This window comes from Globicephala melas, chromosome 11 (genome assembly GCF_963455315.2).
Source record: "Globicephala melas chromosome 11, mGloMel1.2, whole genome shotgun sequence".
In the NCBI taxonomy this organism is placed as follows: domain Eukaryota; kingdom Metazoa; phylum Chordata; class Mammalia; order Artiodactyla; family Delphinidae; genus Globicephala; species Globicephala melas.
In genome coordinates, this window is record NC_083324.2 from 4117876 (window position 1) to 4145749 (window position 27874).

The window sequence follows — 27874 nt, forward strand, 5'->3', positions numbered from 1 at the left end:
TGGGAAAAGGTGCTGATTTCTGACATACAGACATTGAGTGATGTTTGCAGAACAGTCACAGCTTCTGTTTTCAGCTTCATTGACAGGTTGCCCTTTCATGTATCTCACAAATCCTCACAACCCTGTACAGTAGAAACTGTTATGTCAGGGTTACATATGGGAAGACCAGGTCCCAGTAAGGTCCCTGGCTTGCCCGGGATGAAGCAGCAAGTGGAAGAGCTGGGGACTGGGGCACAGACCTGGGTCATGTGACCCCCTAGTCCAGAGCATGAATGAACAAGTGAGTCTCTTATTATGAGATCTGTGCAACCACCTGACATCGGGTGGTCAGGTCCCAGCCGTATCAGGGCTGGGGAGTAGCCGGGGTGGTCTCCACAAGCTGCACATCCGCAGCACACTGAAGACACTGTCAAGGGAGCCCACGCTGCCCAGTGTCTAGACTATCCCTGCAGATCACACTTGCATCTGAGGTGGAGTTGAATTGCTTTTTCAATCAGTCATCCCAGTGTTTGAGACCTAGGAGTGTGAGTCACCTAGTCACACCTTCGTTTTTCTAGTTATTCCTTTGGAATAGTTATATAATGGTGATTTTTAAAACGCTGTAACATTTTATTGAATTTTAGGTTTGTTCGCAAACGAGCTTTAGTTTTATTTTTAACTGAATATGATAATACTGCCTTCAGCAAGATACTGTCATGAAGACTAAATCAGACAACGGATAAAATTATTTTGACAACTAAAAAATGCCAACGTGTTCAGGTTGGCAAATATTTATTCAGTGCCTGCAGAGACTTGGAAAGAATTGACCTTGATAAGAACTGGCATGTGGGCCTTCAGCACCTGCAGGCCAAAGGTGCTGCCCAGGGTGGGGCCGGGGAGAATCACTGGTCTTGGAGGTCGTTACTGAGGCAGAATATTAACAGAGTGGAATCTGAGTGCCTGTTGTCACTTCACCTATAACTGGAAAATGAGGCTCTTGAGATAACTGGTTTTTCATTTAAAAGTGAAATTATTCTCTCATTTTTTTCAATATGTGGCCCCTCAAAGAAGCTCATGTTATTGCTCTCATTAGCCTTTCTCAGAGGATCTGTGATGTTGATTTCTAGATAAACTTTCTGGCGACCGGATAAAGCAAGTCATGGAGCACATCTGGAAGCTTCAGGAGTTCTGTAACAGTATGGCGAAGCTGGATATAGACGGCTATGAGTATGCATACCTTAAAGCTATAGTTCTCTTTAGCCCCGGTAAGATATGCAGTGGTCACGGTCACTCAACGACGGTTTTCCACCTGTGTCTACTGATATTTCTGAACATGAGCATGTTTGTCAGGTTATCAGCAGTGTAGAGAGAGCCCTGCCACACTGTGTGTGACTGAATGTTCCCGTAATGTGTGCTTTGCTAGCTAACATAAATACATACGTTCTTTTAAAGTCCTGTCTTTATATTCCCAAAGAAACATGCTGTAGTGCCGGGTAACTTCATATGCTAAATAGATATCATCTGTATCCTAACTAAGCCATTGGCTAAATAAGACTACAGCAAACAAAATTGAGTACACATTTGGCCCTCTGTATCCACGGGTTCCGTATCAGTGGATTCACAACCGTGCATCAAAAATATTCAAGGAAAAATATATTCCAGGAGTTCCAAAAAGCAAAATTTATTTTGCCACGCACCAGCAACTAGGTACAACTATTTACATAGCATTTATAATGTATTAGGTATTAGAAGTAATCTAGAGGTGATTTAAAAGTATACGGAAAGATACGTGTAGGTTATATGCAAATACTATACCATTTAACGTAAAGGACATGAGCATCAGTGGATTTGGTATCCATGGGGGGTTCCTGGAACCAATCCCCTGTAGATACCGAGGGATGACTATACTACCACCCAGTGTCCTTTTTTTTGTTTTGATTTGTTCTGTTTTGCTCTTTGCTAATTTTTAGGTATGTTAGCACTTATAATCCAGTACAGATTGAAACTGCACAAGTTTACCCACAGTCTCTGTAGGGCAGTAGCAGCAGCAGCTGCAGGGCATGCCAAAAGGTGTGGTCACAGCAGATGAAGAAGAGGCAGCGGGACTGTTGGTGGAAAGTAAGAGTCGACCGGGCTGGCCTCACTCACTCCCCGTCAGCTCTTCTCTCTGAGCCACCTGAGAGGCCACTTGGTGACTGTTGTCCTTGACAGCAGGGGTGGACCCAGCTTAACCTCTCTGTCCCACTGCCCTGGTCCCCTACTCATGAATAACAAAATAGCTAATAAAAGTGGGAGACACTATGTGATTAAATATCTAGAGAGCAGATGATAATTTCTAATTTCATGTGGTATATGTTGTCTGGAGTAAGGAAGGAAGCCACAGGTCTAGAACCAGCCCCAGTGGGGCTGCTGAGGCTGGTGTGAGCACCCAGGGGCCACACCTCTCCTGGGAACCTTCAGGTGTGGCAGAGCACAGAGGAAGAGCCAGTGTTCTAGCAAGAGTATCCAAACTAGACCAGCCTTCAGAGCTCAATCTATTGCACTTGAGAAATTTGTCAGAAGTTTTACTAAAAATAAGTACTGAGACGTCTGCAAATGAGGCTTTCCAAATACAGAAGACAATTTGGGGTACTTTTATTTTTTCAGATCATCCAGGTTTGACCAGCACAAGCCAGATTGAAAAATTCCAAGAAAAGGCACAGATGGAGTTGCAGGACTATGTTCAGAAAACCTACTCGGAAGACACCTACCGGTGAGGCACACGGCACGATGGGGGCGAGGCTGGATCTGTAGCTGCAGATATCAGTTACATTGGCCTTCCCATTGCTGGCAGCCTGGTAGAGCCTCCATTTGATCACACTTTAATTCTTGCATTTTACGGCTGAAAATGGAGTGGGGAGGGTCAGGAGTCCTAGGCCATCCCAGTGTTGCTGGGTGACTGGGTGAGACCTTGGGTTATTGCTCTTTAATTTGAGGGGTTGGGAGCCGTGATCTCCTTTGGGGCTGATGTTGTGTGTGAGATGAGTTCTTACGGAGACTCCGCTTGTCCAGAACAGTCGGCAGCTCTGCCCGCCTGCCCCACATTCACTGAGGAGACGGTGCTAGACAAAAGGGTTTCCTTGACAGAAGCCAAATCTGACCCCTAGAAAGAGTGACTGGGTTGGACAAAGTAGTAATTTAATCCTCACATAAACTGATTTTTTCAAGTTCCTTTATTTGGGTGAAAATTTATGATGTTTGGGCAGCAGGAAAAAAATGTTACCTGTATGCCTTTCTCATGCAGCTTTGACCAGGAAAGTTGTTCTGAAATAGGGCAGAATGTGCTGGCAGGCTTTCCCTCCAGCTGAGGAGTGGAAGAGCTCTTTCCTCGTGACCTCTTCTAACCCACTGGAGGCTATGTGAACTTCTGGGGCCTGTCAAGCATAGTGTTTCCCTCCCCACCTTCCCCCATCATGTCCTCTGCAGACAGACCTCAGTCAATAGGTGCCCTGTGGGCCTGAGTGCCCCAGCCCCAGGGGGACAGTTTCTCTGGTGTGACTGGGGGCCTGTGGCGGGCCTGGCTGGCAGAGAGCCTGCCTCTGCTTTAGGCACGCCGCCATGGCCAGACACAGCTTTTGCCAAAGCAGGATCCATTTTCTACTGGAGTCACTGAAGACCTCACAATGAATCTAGAATGGTTTCAGTCTCATTGCATACAAAGTGGTAACACACCCACACCAGAGCTCATACAGCCAGGCGTGTGGGCGTGCTGTCCCCTGAGAAGGCTCTGGGCCCAATCCACACAGAGCCTGTGGCCAGAAGAGGCTGAAAAGGCTCCTCTGGGGCTGCTGGCAGAGCACCAGCACACAAGAATTGCCTTGACGATGGCAGCTCTCTGGCCTTCGAAAGTACATGTTTCTGAAAAATTCCTGAATCACTACTCCTGGTCCAGTCAAGGACCCTGGGGGAGAAGAGGGCAAGCCAGGTAGGTGATTTGGGGCCAGAAATGAGAGCAGGGGCGCTCTCTCATAGCACTCGGGAACACTCAGTTCCCAAAGAAAAGGCCCTAGAATGGTTGCGTCCTGTTTATACAGTCATTGCTTTACTCTGTCCCATCCTTAGGCCTTTTCTCATGCTGTTTGTTCCTCCTGAAATCCTCTCCCATCCTTTGCATCTCTGCTGATAGGAACCTTAGCCAGCGTCTAAGGCCCAGCTAGATATCCTCCCTGGCTGGCCTTTGCTGACTTCCCGAGACCCTTCAGCCTGTCGGCCCCTTGGCACCTTTGGGTGCCCTGCCAGACACCATGGCTGGGCAAATGGATGATGGTGCTGGAATACTGCTTTCATAATACAAATATATTTTCCCCTTTCAAAAATAACATTCAGTGTAGAAAAAATTAGAACATTCTGGAAAGCAAAAAGAAAACTTTTAGCTCTTTGTAAATACCACTTCCCTGTTAACGTTTTATGTATTTACTTCCAGTAATTTCTTAGTATGTGCAACTGGAATCAGAAAATAGAAAATAAGGTTTCGTGACCTTTTTTTCACTTAATATTCAGTGGGCATGTATACATTCTTCTAAATCATTTTCCATGGCTAAGGAGATGCCATAATTTCATCATTTCCCTACTTATGAAAATATCAGTCGTTTCAAGACTGGGCTGGCCTGCAGTTTGCGTCCTGGTGCCCACCGCTCTGGGTGCTGGCTATGGAAATGGCCCATCCACGAGATGCTTCAGATAGTGTTCAGTGACCTGCCAGGACAGGGTCATGGTGTGCCCTCCCGGGGTTCCTTCCAAATAAAAATCTTATTGCTTTATTTTTAATTACAATGCTAAAAGAACACTGGAAATTAGAGCAATATAGAAAAAGTTTTAATTGATATAATCACTTCAAATCCCAGTACCCAGAGGTCAACCATTAGCATTCTGGTGACCATCCTTCCAAGTACTTTATTTACACACATACGTACAAAGGAATATACGCAAGTGAGGTCACGCTGTACTTGCTGTTTCACATCCTCTTTTATTTTTTATTTTTGGCTGCCTTCGGTCTTCGTTGCTGCGCGCCGGCTTTCTCTAGTTGCGGTGAGCGGAGGCTACCCTTCGTGGCGGTGCGCAGGCTTCTCGTTGCGGTGACTTCTCTTGTCGCGGAGCACAGACTCTAGGCGCGCAGGCTTCAGTAGTTGTGGCACGTAGGCTCAGAAGTTGTGGCACACGGGCTTAGTTGCTCTGCAGCATGTGGGATCTTCCTGGACCAGGGCTTGAACCCATGTCCCCTGCATTGGCAGGTGAATTCTTAACCGCTGAGCCACCAGGGAAGCCCTCACATCCTTCTTTTAAGTTTTTATTCAGCTGTATGTCATGGAATTCTTATCAGTGGATATAGACCTTTATTATCCTCTTTAATGAATATGTAGTGATTCATTATATGGAGGCACCATACTTTATTTTAACCTACCCTCCACTGACAGGTTTTCAGATTTTTCATTTTGGTGGGGCTGAGGAGAGTCGTTATAAACAATGAAGGGAACGTATCTGTACATAATCTTTGCACTCATGATAAACTCCTACAAGAGGAACTGTTGAAATCAGAAAAGCAAGGGTGGGACAGTGAATGTGTTTGTTTGGTTCAGTTCCGAGCAGTGCAGACAGGGCCCCTGGAAGCCTATCCAGGGTGAAGTCTGAAGTGCAGCGAACCCCCCTTTCTCTAATGACCCTTCCTCTTACAGGTTGGCCCGGATTCTCGTCCGCCTGCCAGCACTCAGGCTGATGAGCTCCAACATAACAGAAGAACTTTTTTTTACTGGTCTCATCGGCAATGTTTCAATAGACAGCATAATCCCCTACATCCTCAAGATGGAGACAGCAGAGTATAACGGCCAGATCACCGGAGCCAGCCTATAGCGCACACCTCACACCTGCCGAGGAGCACAGGATCCGCCCAGGACCGCTCAAATACAAAGAAAATAAGTAGTGGTATTTTGGTATGTGCAAATATTTCCAGTATCTTAGCTATTTCCTACCTGGTTTCTTCTTATCTGTTAATCCCAGACAGTAGCAACTAAAAGACTAGTAGGATCCTTTCCTGCCATAAGAAATGTTTTAATGCCTTTTGATGAAGCAGCAGATTTTGGAACAATCTTTTAACTCAGTTTTTATTTAGAAATTCTCAAAGGGCAAAAAAAAAGCAAAGTTTTATAACGTCAGACTAGTTAAAGAAAACTAAAAGAACCTAAGAGAACAACAGTATGTGTGTATATATTAAAAACGTCCTTGGAAATAATAGCTACTAATTACCAGGGTAATGATATTAGCACTTTCTAAGCACTTCTTATCAATGTGTAATGTTAGCAACATCTTGCCTGTGTGCAGGGCAAATGGAAAACTGTGTATGTCTTTTGCCGAAATACTAATGATTTCTGTGAAAATGCAATAGGGTTACAGGAGACAATCATTTATGCTTAAGGAAGGAAGGCGTCATTCCTAACTGTACGCACATGTTGCTGGTGTAGAGCTAAATTCCCGGGAATGAATGAAGATGCAGCTTATTGTACGTGCAGTCAGGGGGAGTGTGGTGGCACAATCATGGTGACCTGAATTCGAAGCTTCCTCTGCCAGAGCTGATGCTTGTCAGGTTCCCTGACCTCTGGTCCTGGTCTGTGACGGGCATCTGCAGGCTCCTCTGAACTCGGGCCTCTTCTGGTGACTGGTTCTCAGAATTGGATTAAACCAGTAAGATGTTAACTGCCAATTCCTGCAGCAACTGAAAACATCCACGAATCACCTCCATCACTTACAGCAGTTGGAGCGTTCTGACCAAAAAGTGCAAGGTGAGCATTCTGAACCCTTGCCGGGACCTCCCGACTACAGTGTGGCGGGGGGTTGCATGTTTTTCAGGTGGAGGAGTGCGAGGGCTCCCTTCTCAGCAGTTTCCATCCCAAATAACCCTTGGGAAGGGCCTGTGTTCCTGCACTTCGGTCCGAACTGGGAGGTGGACTGTGGTGCGGGTCTTGCTGCCTGCCCAGGCAGCAGGTGTGGTGGAGCTGAGTGGCATGTTTCTCAGTGTCTCCAGGCTCAGCACCTCTGTCAGCAGGTCTCTCAATGATCCTGGCGTACCACGCACTTGGGTTCCCCCGGTGTGCCAGCAGACGAACTCTGGAGCGTTTTACATGATGGATGTAGAAGCAGGCTGCATGCTCCTTAAAAACAACCTTTAATCCCCAAAGTTATCATCTTCTTTCTCCTTGTAAGTGATAGTGACCATTGTTTACAAGAACAGAATGCGGTTATTGGGAAGTTTAGTTGGAGAAAAGCGCCCATAGTTCCCCTGGTTGTGAAGCAGCAGCTCACATTTCCATTTGGGAAAAGTAGCAAGGCTGCCTCAGGTACCTGTACTTTCTTTCTGTGTAGCCCAGATTAAGAAAATACAGTGTGAGGCTAAACTTGTATTTCTGGAACCTTTTGATCAGATGATACCCCAAAAGACCCCAGTGCACTCACTCCCCTGCCTCCAGGCATCCACGGCCGTGTAAAGCTGAGGAGAGCAAGGTGGGTGCCGGGCTGCCGCCACGGGCTTATGGCAAGATGGGACTCTATTCCGCAGTTGGCGGCGGCACTTATGGAAGTCATTAGTGGGAATCAGTGGGAACAGTGTCTCCAACTTGGAAATTCCTGTTTGGATCTGATTATGTCATTTATCGTTCATGCCTTGGGAGCAAATTTTGGAGAATAGTGGGGGTACCTGTTATAAAATAATGGGAAGGATTTAATTTTGACAGCTTAAATTTTTGGTTTTCTAACTTTGGAGTGATTTAAGTTTCAAAATTAAGGCAAAAAGTGGCTAAGGATTTTCGCAGAGGGTATTTTGTAGCACTTGTGTGCATCTTACATAGCGAGTTGCCTGTTTTTCTGTTCTTTTGACTTTGGATGTAAGCATGTCTGTTGATCCTGTAGCAGCTCCCTGGGAACACGTATTGTGTCACACATCTTTCAGGTCTGAGCTCTCGGTGATGGTGAAAAGGTCCACACTGGCCGGCTGCCCTGGGCGTCCTGTGTCTGTGAGGCTTTTACACTCAGGTTGCTAAGGTATGAGGGCAGCTTAGCCAAGACCTAGACTGAAGTCTCTGCTGGGAACAGAAGGTGGTACCAGCAGGGAGCCAGTGAACACCTGGATAAGCATATGCCCCACTCCAGCAGGACAGCTCGGGAGAAAAGCTGATTCTAAGCTGGTCCTGCTCCCTGAGTCCCTTCACTGCTGATGGCTGATTCTAGTGGACCATTTTGGGCTTTGAACACTCCTCATTAGTTTCCTAGATCCCCTTGGCCTTACTTTGAAGTGGACTTTTCCGTAAAAATCAGCTCCACACTACCTGAATTCTCGCCACTCCAGATCATCTCAAGCCTTTGACAGCAGGTCCATTCTCTCTTGTCAAACTGGTTAAAAGAAACCCAGAGTCAAGAATTATTTAAAGAGATTGCAAGTAAATATTTGGGCTCAACTTTGACCAGGCTTTTAACCCTTGTTAGTAGTTTTTGAAACTCTGATTTAGTACAGTGAGACCAGCCCTGAGTAGTCTGCATCTGAGTGAAATAAGCCAGGATCAGGATTCTTTGCCACGAAAATCCTGGCCCAGCCACCCCTCCCTCCGTGAGGAAAGTACCTAAGGGAGGTGGGGACAGACGTACACCACTGCTTCTTGACGAAGTGGGCTCTTTTCCATCGGTATTTCAGATAATGTTGGACAGTTATCTATTGAAATTTGTGGAGTTCATTACATATAATCATAAAACAGGACCGGAAGAGATGTAGAAAAAGACCAAATTACTCAAGCAAATATTTTCCATGTTATTCCTTGAAAGTATTTTTAAGGAAGTATGTTACCACCCTTCTGATTTGTGTGTGTGTGTGTATGTGTGTTTGGGGTGGGGCGGGGAGGCTACCTTATTTATTGTCTAACCTCTGCCTTGAGGCTGTGGTCAGGGTTCTTTTGTTGTTTGAGTTTTTATATTTAATTTCAGGTGTAGTCACTTGTAAGATGTTATGTAATCGCCCTCAAGAGGGATCGTTTTCTAGCCTGTCAGCGTCAGTATTAAATGCAGACTCTCTCCCAAGGTGGTGGCAATGGACACGGCTACCAATGGCTCCCTGATCGATGTGGCGGCAGCACCCTCGCTGGGGCACAGGGCTGTAGCCACACTGCATACTGGCTTTCTAGCTTGTTTGGGGGTAGCCACGGCAGGGAGCCAAGAACTAGAAGGGCTCTCGTTGTACATAGTGCTCTTTATCCTGATCCTTTGAGGGAACACCAAGCAGAGCAGTCTTGCTCCCAGCCCGGCCCTCTGCCTGACAAGCAGCCTTTGGATGGGGATCCAAGTTCCAGGGCCTGATCAGATTAGAGCCTGGAAACGCATTGCCCACTTTCCAGTGGAAGTGGCCTTATGTGCAATGGGGCTGAAGGTGACATTACAACTCTTCTGAGTCCAGGTCATGAAAGGCGGCATCTTCTGATGCTCACCTTTATTTTGGAGGATGGTGCCCTTCAAAGCCTGGAAAGGCCGGAGAAAGCAGGGCACACACTCACATCCTTCACTGTCCCACTTCCATTCTCCATAGGTTGTGCGGCTCTTGGAAAATGTCTTAACTTTGATGTTAGATTTGCAAAGCTAGCTCCGCATCATGACCGAGTGGGATGAGTCTTTTGTACACAGAGTCCTGGGCCTCCTCACCTGTGCCTCCCACCAGCAGGCACTTCTGTGTGTTCAGCCCTGGGGTCCCTTCGGCGGCATTGTGTGTGTACAGATTTATAGGCTTGTGTGACTGACTGAATGTACATGTGTTTATACCTTCTCTATATGTACAGTGTATATAGCGTATGTGTACATAGATGTATATATTATGTATACAGACATGTAGCCACGTATCCAGACTTCCCTTTTGTTTTACAGAGAATCTATGATAGAGTTTCTACAGTAAATTGATGTGGGTGTTCCATGGTCCCCTCAGCAGGATGGATTTGCTGAGACTTTAACTCCATTTTCCTTTGGGTGAGCCTGGCTGGGAAAGGCCCTGAGGTCAGTGTCCACTCTGCACCAGGGCAAGTTCCAGACAGAAAGGCCCTGGCAGGATAACATTGCTTTCTATTCTCTAGGAAGCATGAATGTTGATGGCTGATTTCTATGGTATACAAATTACAAATCTTAAACTATCTAACTGTATATATAGCATGTGAACGAAATCCACTGACCTTATTCCTTTCTATGAATTATGATTCTAAAATTTTTAAATTTCAGATAAAAATTGCATTTTTATACAGATGTATACCCTTAAAGCTACAAATGCCAAATCTTCCTTGTCCAGGTCTATTCTGAGGAATTTTCCCATTAATCGGGCTTTAACTGAGATACAGCACTCAGGAGCCAGGGCCCAGCCCAGCAATAGTTGCTCATGCACCTGGTAAGCAGAGACCTGAATGGTGGGAAGGTTGAAAGCTGGCCTGCTGAAAGAAATCACTGGATAACTGCAAAAACTCACGTAATCCACAGGTTACTTTTTAAAAAAAATAAGCTTACTGAAATGTTTGAAAATACTTCATTGAGACCACAGTACTCGGTGCCTTTTGTGAGATGGTGGGTCGTTTAGCCTTCAGCTTCCCATAGCTTTGATGTGACAAAAGCTCCTGCTACTTCACTGGCCTCATCCCACAGTGATTGTTCGACCTTTCCCGTGTCCTTGCCTGTCGTGACAATCGCACTATTTGAACATGGCTCTCCAGTTAAAACAAGTGGAAGCCTGACAGTCTCTAAATGAATCTTTAAAAGTGTTCCTTTGGGGCTATTTACCTTAACTTTAATCTAAGAATAATTAAACTGTGAGTTTAAAAAAAGTATCTTGGGGGTGAGGAATGTCTGAGATATTTTTAATGCCCAGCTATACTTTCAGTTAAGAAGCCAATAATAATTCTGATAATAATGCTGGGAAAAAAGGCTCAGCAATATTTATCGATTGACAGACTGTGATAAAGCTTAACACTTGGATAACAATTAGAAATGGTAGTCTTTACATTAAAAATGGCTTTTCTTTAGGAAAGTGTAGTCAATTATCATTTTAACAACCAGAGCACTCATGGATTCTAAATGCTGCTGCCACACACAACTCAAGTGCTGGAGTATTTTTCTACACTCTCTCCGTTCTCCCAATTATCTTGTAAACCAGTGTCCAACTAGTTTTATAACTGAAAACTGCACATTTTCATAGTACAAACCATAGTTTTTACCTGTAGTTTGGAGCTGTCTGTTAAAATGTAGCTGCACTACCAGCCCTTTCAAAAGAAGTGTGTTAAAGGAAAATTTGGGTGTTAGATTTTTGGGACCGTTTCTGTAACCTCTGCCCTTCACAATATAGAAAATATTGTTTATGCCATCACATTTTAATTCCAGGTTTAAAATCTGTCGAAAGCTGTATAGCTTGAAATCAGCTTTGTTTATGCGATGGCATTTAAAAAACAGCATGTTCTTTTTAAACTGAATTTTATATCTAATCAATGTCTTCAGTCTCGAAGAATTTGCATTGTTGTGTTTGTATATAGAGTATTGCAGTGCATGAGTTAGCTTTATGCATTTTATTAAATGCTGTTTCAATGTGGCATTATTGTTGTGGCTTAATACTACTACCTAAAAGAGGTTTATACTATTAAAGTGAATTAAAAACTAATGTGCATCCTGCTCCTCATTTCTCCTCGTAATAGTAACATCGGTAACGCCTGACCCCCAGAGGCACCCAGAATGCTCTGCCTGAACCCCAGGTAGGTGGCAAGGAGGCACCCTGGTCGTCAGACCCCTACAGCTTGCACCCCACCTTAGCCTTGCCCAAAAGTGACTTAGCCCTTGATGGTCCATTTGATTGGTCCACTGGATTGTAAATACCTTTAACGAAAATGCTGGCGGGACCATCCCCTCTGCGTCCTCCCAGTGGAGCCACTCCTTGGTATGGTGTCCAGAAGCCACGCAGACTTTCCTGGAGCAGAGCAGAGCACAGCTTGGGCCTCCGGACGCACAGATCGCTGGCACAGACAAATGTGCACAGAGCCAGGCCTCAAACCGGCAGACGCTTCCTGTAAGGATATTTGCTATCCAGGGTAAAAACGTCTTCTTAAAGTTTCAGAAGTTTAGAACTTGCTCATTATGTCATCTGACCTCTCATTTTACAGATGAGGATTCTAAGGTCCAAAGTCAGATTCATGGCAGAACCCACAGGCAGCCAAATAGCTTTAAGTGGCTTTGCCAGGTAGAACTCAAGATGAGAAGAAAACTGGTCACTTCAGTAGAACAAGGCCAAAAACCATCTGGTGAACACTGCTTATGCAGACAGAATTAAGAAAATGTGTCAATTACAAGATCCTCATATGAGAGGACTGGGATTGACATACACACTTATATAAAATGGTAACTAATAAGAACCTGCTATATAAAAAAATAAAATTAAAAAAAAAGATCCTCATAGCAATCTTCTCTACTAAGTTCTTCCCATTTTTGTAAATTTAAACCCATCTTTTTACCACTAATAAAGTAGGAAATAGATGACAAAGGAATAATGCCCCCCAGTGGTGTTTATCTCCATGCATGTTACCTGCTACCTATAAAATAGTCCACGCAAACAGTAACAGCAGCACCATCGTGTCAGGCACTGGACATTTATTCTCTCTCTAAAGAGGGGTCAAAAACTAGCTTAGTTCAGGGCGATCCTCCTATTTAGCAACCCTGGGGGCGCCCTGTGGACCATGGAGGGAAGGGCCATTTCTGTAAGTCCTTCTGTCTCACTAGCTCTGGAGACAAGGCCAAGAGGAACCAACTCTTTCTGAAAAGCCCAGTCAGCCACTGTGAAGGCCATGGCTGCCACCAGCTGGGAGCAGTATCAGAAACATGGCAGGAACTGAGACCAGCACCCAGGGAGGGATTAGGATGGGGGACAGGTTTTTCTAGCCGCCCTCGGAAATGGTGACGGGGGAGAGAGCACCAAAGTGTTGAATTTCAGTTAAACAACCCTCATAAGCCTGTGGTCATTCAGGACAGCTACCCATTATACATCAGACCCACATGCCCACCTCCCCCCAACCCCGACGTTTACACCATCACCCCGAACACAGGTCTGGTACAAAATCACATAACCTGAGCACCATATGTGAAAGGAGCCAAACTTCCCCCAATTTAATGAGGTAGTCTGCAACACTTATATAAAACATCCCAGTCGCACACTGGGACAAGGACTACCTTTCTTCCCATCTCACAGGGAGCTTTTGGCTTCAGCCCAAGTCTTTCACTCCTGACCAAGTAAACCTAATCTTAAGGTGACCCTAGAGGGCCCTGGTGTCTCCTGAGGAATGAAACCAATACAACTGAAGTGACAGCAACATCAGTGTCCTGTGAGGAAAGAACTCCCAGGCAGACCCCCAGTGACACCTCACACCCTCTTCCAAACCTCAGTAAATGAAGGCTGACCAAGCCAGAGGGTAGCGCCCTCCACCAGGGGGCGCCCTCTCCTTGCCAGGGAGGCAGGTCTGAGCCTCCACTGGGACCTCTTGGCCTCTGGCACAGCCTCGCCCCAGTGGTCAGTTGGCTTTAGTTTAAAAAGCGAGCGCTGCACACAGGCTTGCCCTGGGATTTCTGAAAAATCCCAAAGAGCCTGACTGGAGAGGACGTCTATACCACCAGCCAGACAGCTCCGGCCAGACCGCGACCCAGCAGTTCTTCATTATTCTCCAGAGCAAGGCCTGGAAGAAGAGTCGAAGCCAGTAGAGACCAGGAAAGGGCTGCAGGACTGAGACGAGATGTCACCAGGCTGCGACCTTACACCTTCCCTCCCTACAAAGGCCTATCAGACTGGATTCATGCCACACTGCTCAGTGATCCTGAAGCATTTATTGCCCTGATGGCGCAGGGTGTTCACTGGGCAGCTTGGCTACAGCCCAACTCCTCCCCTCCCCCCCATACACTTTTACACAAGTGTGTAAAGGAGACCCTTTTATTGCAAAGAGATTTTCAGTCTTTCGGGGAATAGGACCAGGGGCTTTTCTGGGGCCTCAGTCTTGGGCACTGGCTTTCAGAGCTGCTTTGTACTTCCCTGTCATTTCCCTGGGCAATGGCACCAGGCCCGGGCAGGGCACCTGCCCCTCCACCTCACAGATGCACTCCCGCAGGCAATACTTTCGGGGGCCAAAGTGGGCTGGGTGAGAAAGCTGTTTTTTCTCCTGCTCCTCTCTCTCGAGGGTTTCCCTGCCAAAGAACACAGACAGCAACAAGGCGTGGGTGACACAGCTCCAAGCTGCTGGGAAGTGGGGGACTTCTCAGCCGTGAGCCCCAGCATCTGCCAGGGAGACCTCCTACGCTGCTCCCTACTCCCCCCGGGCCTCCGGGGCTTGGGAGTGCGCAGGAAGGCCTGCACCCTGGTGAAGGGTAGCAAGGGGTGACCCCAGCACTGAGGACAGGCAATCAGGACCAAGGGGCCTGAAGTGCCTTCGTGCGCTTTCTCAAGACAGACTTTCCCATCTTCCCTCCCTCCATTCATGGGAAGAAAAGGAATGTGTCACAGCAGGCCCTGGGGTTGGTCACCCACTAGCTCCAAGCTGAGATTCCCCAAGAGGGACATGGTCACAGCCACAAGGGCGCACATTTCAGATGCCTCTCAGCTTCCCGTGGACCCAGGAGGAAAGGACCATCTTTGTCTTCACGGTGCAGGGAGCTGCAGCTCAGAGGTTCAGGCGCACAGACTCCGGCCCACTCTCTGGTCAGCATCCGAGGCTCCTGCCAGAGTCCGCCCTCTCAACACCCCTCCCAGCACGCCCATCTCCTCCCTCTCAAATCTCTGGGCCAAGACGTTTGCACCTCTCCAGGTCAAGCCCAACAACTCACTCATTCTTCCCCAGAATCTTTTTGATGTGCTCCATGATCTCCTTATTGCTCTTGGTCTCCACGTCCACAAGGACTTGCTCCCCGGAATCTGGAAACAGGAGGAAGAGGGAAAGAAAGCTGAGAACACAGCAAGACACTCCCTGGCCTCAAATGGTGGTGATTTGGGATTTGCTTTTAGAGGAGAAACATTTTAGTGGTCAAACAAGTGTTTATGTAACCAATTATGCTGCCCTTTTTCCGTATTTCTTTAGATGTGAGCACACATAAACTTTAGGTATGTACAAAAGCATGCATACTATTTTAAATAGAAACTCCATGTTCATGGATAGAAAGATTTAATATTGTTAAGATGGCAATCCTCCCCAAATCAGTCTATGGATTCAGTCAATCCCTATCAAAAATCCTAGCAGGTGTTTTTGTAGAAAACTGAAAAATTGAGCCTAAAATTAATGCAGAGGACCCGAAACAGCCAAAACAACCTTGACAAACAAGAAAATGGGCGAACATTCACTTCCCAATTTCAATTTTACCACAGGCTACAGTAATCAAGTCTGTGTGGTACTGAGCAAAAGAACAGCCTAGAGCAATGGAACTGAACTGAGTCTAGAAATAAACTCTTACTAAATTTATGGTCAACTTATTTTCAGCAAAGATGACAAGACAACTCAGTGAGGAAGAAGAGCATATATCTGATAAAGGACCTGTAGCCTGACTAAAGAACTCTCACAATTCAATGTCAAAAAGACAATCCAAAGAAAAAATGGGCAAAATATCTGAATAAACATTTAACAACAACAAAAATGGATAATAATAAGCACATGAAAAGATACTCAATATCATCAGTCATTAGGAAAATACAAAATAAAACTACAGTGAGATATTAAGGTGGCTAAAATTTTTTTAAACACAATACCAAGTGCTAGTGAGGATGCAGAGTAGCTGGAACTTTCCTAAATTACTAGTAAAAATGCAAAATTTTACAGCCACATCAGCTAGTGAATTAAGACACACACAAAAATAATTAAATGATTGGAAAGGAAGAATTTTATTTGCACATGTAATGACTGTGTATGTAGAAAATCCTAAGGAATTTAGAAAATAAAAACTTCTAGAAATATGAATTACCAAGATTGCAAGACACAAGGCCCATGTACAAAATCAGCGGTACTTCTACAAAGTTGTTTGGTGCTAACCAAAGAACTGAAAAATGAAAATTTTAAAAATACCATTTACAGTAGTCACAAAACATACTCAATATTATTAAAATGTCCAGGGACTTCCCTGGCAGCGCAGTGATTAAGAATCCACCTGCCAATGCAGGGGACAAGGGTTCGAGCCCTGGTCCAGGAAGATGCCAAATGCCACGGAGCAACTAAGCCTGTGCACCACAACTACTGAGCCCGCGTGCCTAGATCCCATGCTCCGCAACAAGAGAAGCCACTGCAATGAGAAGCCCACGCACCACAACAAAGAGTAGCCCCCGCTCGCCGCAACTAGAGAAAGCCAGTGCATAGCAACGAAGACCCAGTGCAGCCAAAAATAAATTTATTTTTTTAAATGTCCATTATCCTCAGTGATCTATAATTCTGAACAAAATCCCAGCAAGCTTTTTTTTCTAGAAACTGGCAAGCAGATTTAAAGTCAGAATGGAAATGCAAAGAACCTACAAGGGCCAAATTAATCTTGGAAAAAAAAGGGGGGGTGGGGAACAAAGTTGGATTTACACTTCCTGATCTTAAGACATATCATGAAATACAAAAACCAAGACAGTGTGCTATTAGCATAAGGACAGACATACAGCTCAGTTAAAGAGGATGAAGAGTTCAGAAATAAACTCGAATAGCCAAAACAATCTTAAGAAAGAAGAACAGAGCTGGAGGAATCATGCTCTCTGACTTCAGACTACACCAGAAAGCTACAGTATTCAAAACTGCAAGGTACTGGCACAAAAAAAACCAGACACATAGACCAGTGGAACAGAACAGGGAGCCTAGAAATAAACCCACGCATTTATGGTCAATTAATCTACCAGAAAGAAGGCAAGAACATACAATAGAGAAAAGACACTCTCTTCAATAAGTGGTGCTGAGAAAACTGGACACCTACATGTAAAAGAATGAAATTAAAACATTTTCTAACACCATCTACAAAAATAATATGGATTAAAGACCTAAATATAAACATTAGCTACCATAAAATTCCTAGAAAAAACATAGAACACTCTTTGAAATAAATCGCAGCAATATTTTGGGGGGACCTGTCTCCTAAAACAAAGGAAATAAAAGCAAAAATAAACAAATGGGACCTAATTAAATTTAAAAGCTTCTGTACAGGGGCTTCCCTGGTGGCGCAGTGGTTGCAAGTCCGCCTGCCGATGCAGGGGACATGGGTTCATGCCCCGGTCCGGGAAGATCCCACATGCCGCGGAGCAGCTGGGCCTGTGAGCCATGGCCGCTGGGCCTACGCGTCTGGAGCCTGTGCTCCGCGATGGGAGAGGCCACAACAGTGAGAGGCCTGCGTACTGCCAAAAAAAAAAAGCTTCTGTACAGCAAAGGAAAACATAAAACAAAATGAGGGACTTCCCTGGTGGTCCAGTGATTAAGACTCTGTGCTCCCAATGCAAGGGGCCCAAGTTCGATCCCTAGTCAGGGAACTAGAGCCCACATGCTGCAACTAAGAGTTCGCATGCTGCAACTAAAAGTTTGTGGCAACAAACACCTGGCACAGCCAAGTAAATAAATAAATACTTCACCTGATTAAAAGATGGGCAGGAGAACTGCATAGACATTTTTCCAAAAGGAAATGCAGATGGCCAACAAGCACATTAAAAGATGCTCAAGATACCTAATCATCAGGGAAATGCAACTCAAAAAACCACAATGACATATATCACCTCACACCTGTCAGAATGGCATTCATCAAAAAGACCACAAATAACAAAGGTTGGTGAGGATGTGGAGAAAAGGAGACCCTTGTACACAGTTGGTGGGAATGTATACCGGTGCAGTATGGAGGTTTCTCAAAAAACTAAAAATAGAACCACCACATGACCCAGCAATTCCACTCCTGAGTATATACCCGAAAAAAACCACACTAATTCAAAAAGATACATGCACCCCAATATTTAAAGCAGCATTATTTATAATTGCCAAGCTATGGAAGCATCCTAAATGCCCATCAACAGATGAATGCATAAAGATGTACTATACACACACACACAATGGGATATTACTTAGCCATAAAAAAGAATGAAATTTTCCATCTGCAGCAACATAGATGGACTTGGAGGGCATTATGCTAAGTGAAATTAAGTCAGACAGAGAAAGACAAATACTGTATGATAGCACTTATTTTTGGAATCTAAAAAATACAACAGACTTGTGAATATAACAAAAAAGAAGCAGACTCACAGATAGAACAAACTAGTGTTTACCAGTGGGGAGAGGGAAGGAGGGAGGGGAAACATAGGGGTAGGGGAGTAAGAGGTACAAACTATTATATATATATTTATTATATATAAAATAAGCTACAAAGATATACTGTACAATATGGGGAATATAGCCAATATTTTATAACAACTATAAATGGAGTATAACCTTTAAAAATTGTGAATCACTATATTGTACACCTGTAACTTACATAATATTACTGTACATCAATTATACTTCTTTTTTTTTTTTGCTGTGCCATGCAGCTTGCAGGATCTCAGTTCCCTGACCAGGGATTAAACCCGCTCCCTTGGCAGTGAAAGCACGGAGTCCTAACCACTGGACCTCTAGGGAATTCTCCCATTTTAACCAGCTTAAAGTGTAAAATTTGGTGGTTTTTAATGCCTTCACAATGTTGTGCATCCATCACCACTATCTAGGTTCCAGCACTTTCTCATGACTCCAAACAGAAACCCTGTACCCATTAAGCAGTCACTTCCTATTCCCCACACCACCCCAGCCCCAGCCCCTGACAACCACTTCCTATCCCTATGGCTTTGTCTGTTCTGGACACCTCACACAAATGGAATCATACACTATATGGCCTTTTGCATCTGCCTTCTTTCCGTTGGCATGTTTTCAAGGTTCATTCGTGTTGTAGCATGTGCCAGTACTTCATTTCTTTTCATGGCTGAATAATATTCCACTGAGTGAATATACGGATTTTGTTTATCTTTTCATGGCTGAATAATATTCCACTGAGTGAATATACGGATTTTGTTTATCCATTCATGGTCAATTTTTCTGACAAAGGTGCCAAGGAAATTAAATAAGGGGAAGCACTGTCTTTCAACAAATGGTGCTATAACAGCTGAATATCCCAAATCTAAAACACCTAAAATGAACCTCAATCCTTATCTCACTTAATACACAAATAACGAGATCATAGACCTAAATGTAAATCTAGGACTCTCCCAGTTTTGAAACACAGGAGAAAAATCTTTGTGACTTTGGGGTAGGCAGAGATTTCTTGGACAGGACATAAAAAGTACTAAACATAAAAGAAAACAACTGATAAGATGGAATTCATCAAAATTAAAATTTCTGCTCTTCAAAAGACACCATTAAGAAAATGAAAAGGCAGCCACAGACAGAAAATATTCACAATACATCTCACAAAGGAACCGAATACAGAATATATGAACAACTCAACAAGAAAAGAGCCCCCACTTTTTTTTTTTTTTTTTTTGCGGTACGCAGGCCTCTCACTGTTGTGGCCTCTCCCGTTGCGGAGCACAGGCTCCGGACGCGTAGGCTCAGTGGCCATGGCTCATGGGCCCAGCCGCTCCGCGGCATGTGGGATCTTCCCAGACCGGGGCACGAACCCGTGTCCCCTGCATTGGCAGGTGGACTCTCAACCACTGCGCCACCAGGGAAGCCCCCCACTTTTTTTTTTTTAATGGACGAAAGATCCAAACAGACTCTTTACAAAAGAAATAAATGAATGGCCAATAAGCACATGGAAAGATACAGGGAAATGCAAATTAAAATGTCAAGGAGATATACAGGCACTGGAATGGCTGAAAAGACTTATGTGATGACAAGAATGGCCCCCAAAGATACCCCCACCTAGTCCCCCAGAACTTGTGAATATGACACCTGACGTGGCCAAGGGGCCTCTGCAGAAGAAATTATACCTAAGGACCCAGAAATGGGGAGATTCTCCTGGATAATCTTACAGTCCCATTAATCACAAGGTCCTTAAAGTTGGAGACCCTCCTGGGCTGTGGTCAGAGGGACGTGTGACTGTTGGAGAGGGCCAGACACGAACACAGCTGGCTTCGAGGATGGAGGAAGGGACCACGAGCCAAAGCATGTAGGGGTCTCGGGCTTCCCTCGTGGCGCAGTGGTTAAGGATCCGCCTGCCCGTGCAGGGGACACGAGTTCAAGCCCTGGTCTGGGAAGATCCCACATGCCGCAGAGCAACTAAGCCCATGCACCACAACTACTGAGCCTGTGCTCTACAGCCCGCGAGCCACAACTACTGAAGCCCGCACGCCTAGAGCCCATGCTCCGTAACAAGAAAAGCCACCGCAATGAGAAGCCCACGCACCACAAAGAAAAGCAGCCCCCACTCGCCGAAACTAGAGAAAGCCCACGTGCAGCAACTTAGACCCAACACAGCCAAAAATAAGACAGAAAGAAAGAATTTAAAAATAAATAAATTAAGAATGTGGGGGCCTCTAGAAGCTGGAAAAGGCATGGAAATGGATTCATCCCTAGCGCCTCCAGGAAGGAAGGCTCTGCGAACACCTTGATTTTAGCCCATGTTGGACTTCAAACCTACAAAACTAAGATGAGAAATCTGTATTGCTTTAAGCCACCAACCTCGTGGTGATCTTACAGCAGCCACAGGAAATGCAGATGAGCAATAGGACCAGTTTGGGTGAGGATGGGGGGCCAGCAGGACCCCTCACCCTGTGGACTGCAGAGACAAATGGCATAACCATTTTGGAGGCCTGTCTGGGTGGTTTCTAAGGTCACGTGCCTATTCTGTGGCCCAGCAAGCCCATCCTGAGCCTGTGCCCAGGAGAACTGAACACCTAGGTCCACAGCGACATGCACCTTCCCAAAACCACCCTCGGCAGGCAGCCGCTAACACCCACCTCGAGCAAGACCCTCCTTGCAGGAGTCTCTGAGACCCGCTGCAGCAGCAGCAGAGCCAAGCCCACCCGGCTCTCCCAGGTCCACGTCCAGGACCTGCCGCTTCTGCCCGACACGCAGCCAGAGCTTCCTACCGACCAGCCCCGACTTTCTCATCTGAGGCGTCTCCTGGCCAGACCTCCTTCCAGAGATGTCAGACGTGCTTTGCCATCTGAAGACTCCCTGCCTGCCCCCCATCTCCAATAAACCTCATACTTGTAGCTCTGTCTTGGCATCTATAGAAAACCCAAATGTTCATCAACAAATAAATGGATAAACTGTGGTATGTTCTGATAATGGAGCACTATGCAGCAATAAAAATGAGTAAGCTACTGATACACATAATGTGGATGAATCTCAAAAAGACAAGTGAAAACCAGACACAAAAGAACGTATACTGTGAGATTCTATATTAGGTTCTGAAACAAAACTAACTAGTCTATGGTGAAAGAACTGCTAACAGAGGGAATTCCCTGGCGGCCCCAGTGGTTAGGACTGTGCTCACTGCTGAGGGCCTGGGTTCAATCCCTGGTCGGGGAACTAAGATTCCACAAGCTGTACAGTGCGGCCAAAAAAAAAAAAAAGAACTGCTAACAGTGGTTGCCCCTCTTGGGACTGGGAACTGGAAAGCAGTACTGGGAGACTTTTTGGGGCTTCACTGGGAAACAGTGACACAGGCCCGTCACATCTATCAGAACTCATCACTCCATGCACGTGAGACCTGTCCATTTTATTATGGGTAAATTATACCTCAATAAAGTTAATTTTTTAAAACGCCAACACGAAATATATACACGAAATTGCCAACGACCACCATTCTCCTCGCCTCCACCTTGCTCTATTTTTCTTTTCTCCATAGCACTCATCTTCTAACAAAGCATGTTATTGAGTTTCTTGTTCATTCTATCTCCTCCTGCTGGAATATCATCTCTACAAGGCTAGAGATCTTTGTTTGTATGGCCCCCTGACACCCCAAGCACCTAGAACAGTGCCTGGGTCCTAACAGGAACTTGATACATATTTGCTGAACGAATGAAAGAACATCATCATTTTCTTTCCTGACGAATTTCCCAGTCTATACTTCATTTGATTCTCGTAACCGTGTAAGGAAGATGTTTTGCCTTCCCCTAGAAATATGTAAGTGGGAACATTACTCGCTCAGGATCAGAATGACTGAGTAGAGAGTTGGGCTAGAATATATGGTCTTCTGACTTCCAGGCACTGAGCCCAATTTAACTGAATACATCTTCATGTTTGCTCCTCACAGGGACAGGAGAGCATCATGTAAATGCATATGGTCCATAGAGGACACACGCAGACACATACACTGTTCAAGAGAATGTGGCCAGCACTGAGAGACGTGCCCTGAGAGAAGGGAGAGTCCAATCTAAGGTGTAGGTAAGGTTTCCTGAGTGAAATGGTGCCCAAGCTGAGTCCCAAAGGATTTATTTTTTAATTAAGCAAAGAAAAGTAGAAAGGGGATTTCCAGCAAAGGAACCGACATGAGCAAAGGCAACAAAGCACAGTGCAGCAAGGGAATTTGGAAAGACTAGCCCATATGACATGAGGCATATGTAGGAGATGTGGCAGCAACAGGAGATGCGGCTGGAGAGGGACAGACCAGATCTGTGCAGTCACTGTGTGCCAGGTATAACAGCCAAGGTGACAGGACCAACGTAGGTTTACAAGTGCTCCCATCTCAGCCCCCGCTGACTGCCACACAGGAGGAACATGGGAGGCAAGTCAGGCCTGGGCCATGGCAGAGGGCCCTGCGCTCACCTAAATAGAACCGCAGGAAGGGTGTTGGCGTCATGTTCTTAAACATCATGATCTGTACCCAGGGGTTCTTATACTGGATCTGAGGTATGTTGAAAAACACGAATTTCCTGCAAAACAGAAGAAATTAAACCCATGAGAGTTTTTAACCTAAAATTGTATGCACCTGTATGTTCTTCTAAAGAGAAAGTCCAGAACTCTCATCAGATTCTAAGAGGACCCTGCCCCCCCGCGAAAAGGTGGAGGTAGGAAAAGCAGGTCTCAGGAATCCACTAACGTGTTGTCTGAATGTGGGTGTTGGGACTCTTGGTTTGTCATTTTAGGGAAAAGAAATCTATATTCCTACCTCATGTTGCATATTAGCCTAAAACTCACCAAAACAGAAGTATATATATAAAAATGAAACCATGAAATGTCCTCGGTCTTGATTGGTGTGACAGCTGCACAGTGTACTCATATGAGAAGCTGTGTATCTACAGGTGAGCACTTTATGTAAATTATACCACAATTTAAAAATAAATGAAACCATGAAAACAAACATGGGGAATACTTTTACAGTCAAGGAGTGGAGAAACCTCTAAACTCAGAAGGTTTAAAACACAGATAAATTTGATTACATTAAAACCTTTGCAAGGGATTTCCCTGGTGGCACAGTGGTTAAGATTCTGCCTGCACCTTTGCAATTAGTCTCTTGATTAAAGCCTCCCCAATGACCCGAATTTAAATGCATTCTCTGCTTCCTGCTGCCACCCTGCTCCCCATACCAGACGATGGAAAGGTGCGAGTGGTACACGGGTAGAAGCATGGTTGCCTGGCTTCACCACTTCCCAGCTGTATATAACCCAGAGCAAGTTACTGCTGTGTGCCTCAGTGTTTATGCCAACATGATGGCAACGCAGGACAACCAGTCCAGATAGCAGCTTGTAGTTTAGTCTCAAGAAGAAAAAGACAGGATCAACAGAAGGTCTGACTGTGTGACATTTGCTTGGGGAGATGTCCATAATTGGGGCAGAATCTGCAGTTAAAACAAAAGCAATGACAATAACTCCAGGGAAAACAAAAAACTGCAAAAACAAAAAGGAAAAATAATCAAAGTATTTGACTCAACTGTGTACAGTGTTTACAAAGTCATAATAATTTAACAGTGAATACTGATTTATCCAAAATTCTTAAATGACTATATTGGGAGGATGGGGGGGCGTCGAGTAGTATGCATGTGCTGCGGTAGGGAACAGCAATGCTTCTTGAAGAGCTAAATCCTTGCCTTCCACAGTGACAAGTCAACAGATAAAGCCTAAAGCTAAGAAAGTAAGGAGCTCTCTAAGTATGGTATTTAACTATATGGGAGTAAAACTCTAATCAAATGGTTAGAGTTGAAAGTTGTTGCCTCTGGAGGATATACAATGGAGAAAAGACAGCCTCTTCAATAAGTGGTGCTGGGAAAACTGGACAGCTTCATGTAAAAGAATGAAATTAGGGCTTGCCAGGTGGTGCAGTGGTTAAGAATCTGTCTGCCAATGCAGGGGACACGGGTTAGAGCCCTGACCCGGGAAGGTTCCCGCATGCCGCGGAGCAACTAAGCCCATGCACCACAACTACTGAGCCTGCGCTCTAGAGCTCACGTACCACAACTACTGAGCCCGCGTGCCACAACTACTGAAGCCCTGTGCCTAGAGCCCGTGCTCCACAACAAGAGAAGCCACTGCAACGAGAAGCCTGTGCACCGCAACCGAGAGTAGCCCCCGCTCACCACAACCAGAGAAAGCCCACATGTGGCAACGAAGACCCAACACAGCCAAAAATTAAAAAATTAAAAAAAAATAAATTTATATATAAAAAAAAGAATGAAATTAGAACACTCCCTAACACCATACACAAAAATAAACTCCAAATGGATTAAAGACCTAAATGTAAGACTAGGCACTATAAAACTCTTAGAGGAAAACATAGGAAGAACACTCTTGGACATAAAACACAGCAAGATCTTTTTTGACCCACCTCCTAGAGTAATGGAAATAAAAACAAAAATAAACAAATGGGACCTAATGAAACTTAAAAGCTTTGGCACAGCAAAGGAAACCATAAACAAGACGAAAAGACAACCCTCAGAATGGGAGAAAATATTTGCAAACGAATCAATGGACTACAGATGGCCAAGAAGCATATGAAAAGATACTCAACATCACTAATTATTAAAGAAATGCAAATCAAAACTACAATGAGGGGGCTTCCCTGGCGGCACAGTGGTTAAGGATCTGCCTGCCAAAGCAGGGGACACAGATTCGAGCCTGGGAAGATCCCACATGCCGCAGAGCAACTAAGCCCGTGCACCACAACTACTAAGCCTGTGCGCCTAGAGCCCGTGCTCCACAACAAGAAGCCACTGCAGTGAGAAGCACACACACCGCAACGAAGAGTAGCCCCCACTCCCCAGAACTAGAGAAAGCCCACGCACAGCAACAAAGACCCAACGTAGCCAAAAATAAATAAATTTTAAAAAAACAACGAGGTATCACCTACAATGAGTATCACCTCACACGGGTTAGAAAGGGCATCATCAGAAAATCTACAAACAATAAATGCTGGTGTGGAGAAAAGGGAACCCTCTTGCACTGTTGGTGAGAATGTAAATTGATACAGCCAATATGGAGAACAGTATGGAGGTTCCTTAAAAAACTAAAAATAATTACCATATGACCCAGCAATCCCACTACTGGGCATATGCCAAGAGAAAACCATAATTCAAAAAGACATATGCAGGTCTTCACAACTAGAGAAAGCCCGCGTGCAGCAATGAAGACCCAACGCAGCCAAAAATTAATTAATTAATTAATTTTTTAAAAACGGCCAGAAAAGTAAACTGCCCTGGGTCACATGACCAGTAAGTCAAACAATCAGGGCTGTGAGCATTGGGCTCCATCACTATCAAATTCACCTGGATCCTGAGGCACAAGGCTGGACACAGAACTCAATAAATTCCAGCAGCTGTTACTTCTCCCATTGCATCTTAAGGGCAAGAACACCTGGCAGAGGTGAGGAGGAACTTAGCTCTCAGACTCTGAATAAGGCAGCTCCCCACACACCCAGCAAATACCCTAAGACTTGCTAGCCAGGTGCTGTACTGGCCACTGGCACTTGGAATGGAGGGCCAGATGAAGTGCTGAGGGCACATGAACAAGCAAAGAAAGGCCGGTGGGGCTACAAAGAGCAAGTCTGACAGGCTCAAACCCGAAGGGCACCGGTGGGACAGTCAAGCCCTTATCACTAGGAACAGTGAAACACAGAATGGCTGTTTGGCTCCTATTTACCCAGAGAGTATGAAAATACTTGAGCATGCGAGTATGTGCAGGCCTATTTTGATTGGCTGACCATTTAAAAACCACAGATTTACATAAAAATCTGAATTTCTGGCTCCTTGACAGGTCAGAAATTCTCCATGGAGCCCAAAGAGCTAAGATGTAGCCAAGCAGTGAATAGCCCCGTGAGGCAGGGCACGTTTTCAGTTTACTGCAGGCCCATCCAGACTGTCTCTCTCCTTTGTTTGTACCTGCCTGGCCTCTGCCCTGTGACTCCTGGTGCGGATGGATGGATGCAAAGTTGGTTATGCAGGAGTATCTGGGTGCCTATTCAGCCCTAAGACTGAGTCTTCTAGGAAGCCCTCATCCCAGCTGACCCCACGCCAAGTAGGTTCAAGTTCTTGCGTTGACCTGTGGAAAGCAAACGGCTAGGGGGTAGCTGCTGGCTCTCCTGAACAGCCCTGCACTGAAGGCCGCGCCATGGTGGGACCACCCTCCACAGGGAGTTGCTCTCCAGGCTCACTCTGATCCATCCCACACACCCAATCCCAAAGTTTCTGTAAGACAGGACTTGAATTCCCAGCAACAGCACGAGGCACTCAGTAAATTTATGCCTAACACCTGAAAAGCGCAAAGCACTGCTGCTGCCTCGAGGTTCAGTTCAAACCTTTCACTTGCAAATCCATTCAATGAGTCCCGACTCTGCTGCGGGCTGAAAAGCATTAAGAAGTTGGGGCGGGGGCCGCTGCGCAGCTCACAGTCCCTTCACTCTAAGGGTCACGAGTCCTTCGAGAACCCTCACCAGCTGACTATGGTACCCTGGACAAGCCAGTTCCTTAACCTCCTGCGTTCCTTCATCCCTGGAGTGAAGAGAACAGCGAGGTTTCCGTAGAAATCAAACGAGCTAGTGCACGAGGAGCATTCAGAAACGCGCTGCACGTACGAGGACTCAATAAATGCCAGCAGCTGTTACCCCTGCCATGCACCCCCAAATCGGCCCTGAGACATAGGTATCACCCCGGTCGCAACACTGAGGAAAAGCAACTCTCCCAAAGCCAGCAGGTGGAAGAGCCCGAACGCCAGCGGGTCGGTCGCCCCGGGCTGGTCTCCACCCGGACCGCGCGCCGCCCGCGGGGCACGGGTGGCTGAGGAGGCTTCGGCCTCCCCGTCAGCGCCGCCCCCACCCGGCGCGACGAGGCCCTCAGGTCCTCTTCTGCTGTGGAACCCCGGGGCAGCTGCCCGTCCGTGCAATGGGGGCCCTGGCGCCAGCGCAGCGCCGGGTCTCAATGACTCGCAAGTTATTGGTGGGACCCGGCGGCTCGGACTGACCTGGCGCCCTCGCCCAACTCCCCGTGCGTATTGTAGTTCACCGTCATGACCTTCACCGACTCCTTGAACACTATGTCCCCCTGGCCCAGGTACTGCAGGGTGCGGAGTATCGGGAAGCGGCCCTTCATGGACATGGCGGCTGCGGCGGAGGGGCCGGACCACCGGCCGCGAGCCCAGCAACGCGTAGAGACGAGCTAAGCTGACGCCGCCCGGGCGGCCCTCTCGCCGCTTCTCCTCAGCGCCGATTTCCACTTCCCGCGCAGACTCACAGGAGACGCTTCCCGGCGGGCAGCGCGCGCGCCGCGGAGCGGCCTGGGACTTGTAGTACTGGCTGGCAGAGTTTTCCTTAGGCGGGGGCGGTGGGAGCCGGCACGTACGCCTAAGCGTTAAAGCTCCTGTTGGAACGTTAAGGTTTTCACGATTTGTGAATCAAGTCTTTCTCCCCTCCGCCAGGAGAAAATATTTTATATAGGCTCA

The 27874-nt window shown here is 46.0% G+C and overlaps 2 protein-coding genes across 5 annotated transcripts in view; one reads left to right on the forward strand and one right to left on the reverse strand.

Annotated features, from left to right (window-relative positions):
• NR2C2 (nuclear receptor subfamily 2 group C member 2) overlaps positions 1-11671 on the forward strand; it is an 83175-nt gene extending 71504 nt beyond the window's left edge. For both annotated transcript variants that reach the window (XM_030840878.2, XM_030840880.2), the window contains 3 exons: positions 1107-1244; positions 2626-2731; positions 5691-11671. In XM_030840878.2, coding sequence (XP_030696738.1) covers positions 1107-1244; positions 2626-2731; positions 5691-5865 — 419 coding nt within the window. In that variant the 3' untranslated portion in view covers positions 5866-11671. The remainder of the gene's footprint in view (positions 1-1106; positions 1245-2625; positions 2732-5690) is intronic.
• Positions 4812-27663, reverse strand: MRPS25 (mitochondrial ribosomal protein S25). 3 transcript variants are annotated; one of them, XM_030840881.2, is made up of 6 exons: positions 27398-27663; positions 22776-22882; positions 14866-14953; positions 11884-11974; positions 8331-8394; positions 4812-7702 (listed from the first exon to the last, which is right to left on the reverse strand). In XM_030840881.2, the coding sequence occupies exons 1-6, from the start codon at positions 27529-27531 to the stop codon at positions 7656-7658; spliced, it is 531 nt and encodes a 176-aa protein (XP_030696741.1). In that variant the 5' UTR covers positions 27532-27663; the 3' UTR covers positions 4812-7655. The 3 variants fall into 3 exon arrangements, with proteins under 3 accessions (XP_030696741.1, XP_060163210.1, XP_030696743.1); XM_060307227.1 differs by lacking the exon at positions 8331-8394; XM_030840883.2 differs by lacking the exons at positions 4812-7702; positions 8331-8394; positions 11884-11974 and adding an exon at positions 13965-14229.
• Between the last annotated feature and the right edge of the window lie 211 nt (positions 27664-27874).

Coding starts and splice junctions, on each gene's coding strand:
- MRPS25 (XM_030840881.2), bottom strand. CDS start 27,531: ATGTCCATGAAGGGCCGCTTCCCGATACTCCGCACCCTGCAGTACCTG. Junction 22,883..27,397: donor GAGTTGGGCGAGGGCGCCAG/GTCAGTCCGAGC, acceptor TCTGTTTTGCAG/GAAATTCGTGTTTTTCAACA. Junction 7,703..8,330: donor CTGGAGTGGCGAGAATTCAG/GTAGTGTGGAGC, acceptor ATTTTATAACAG/GTACCCCCACTATTCTCCAA.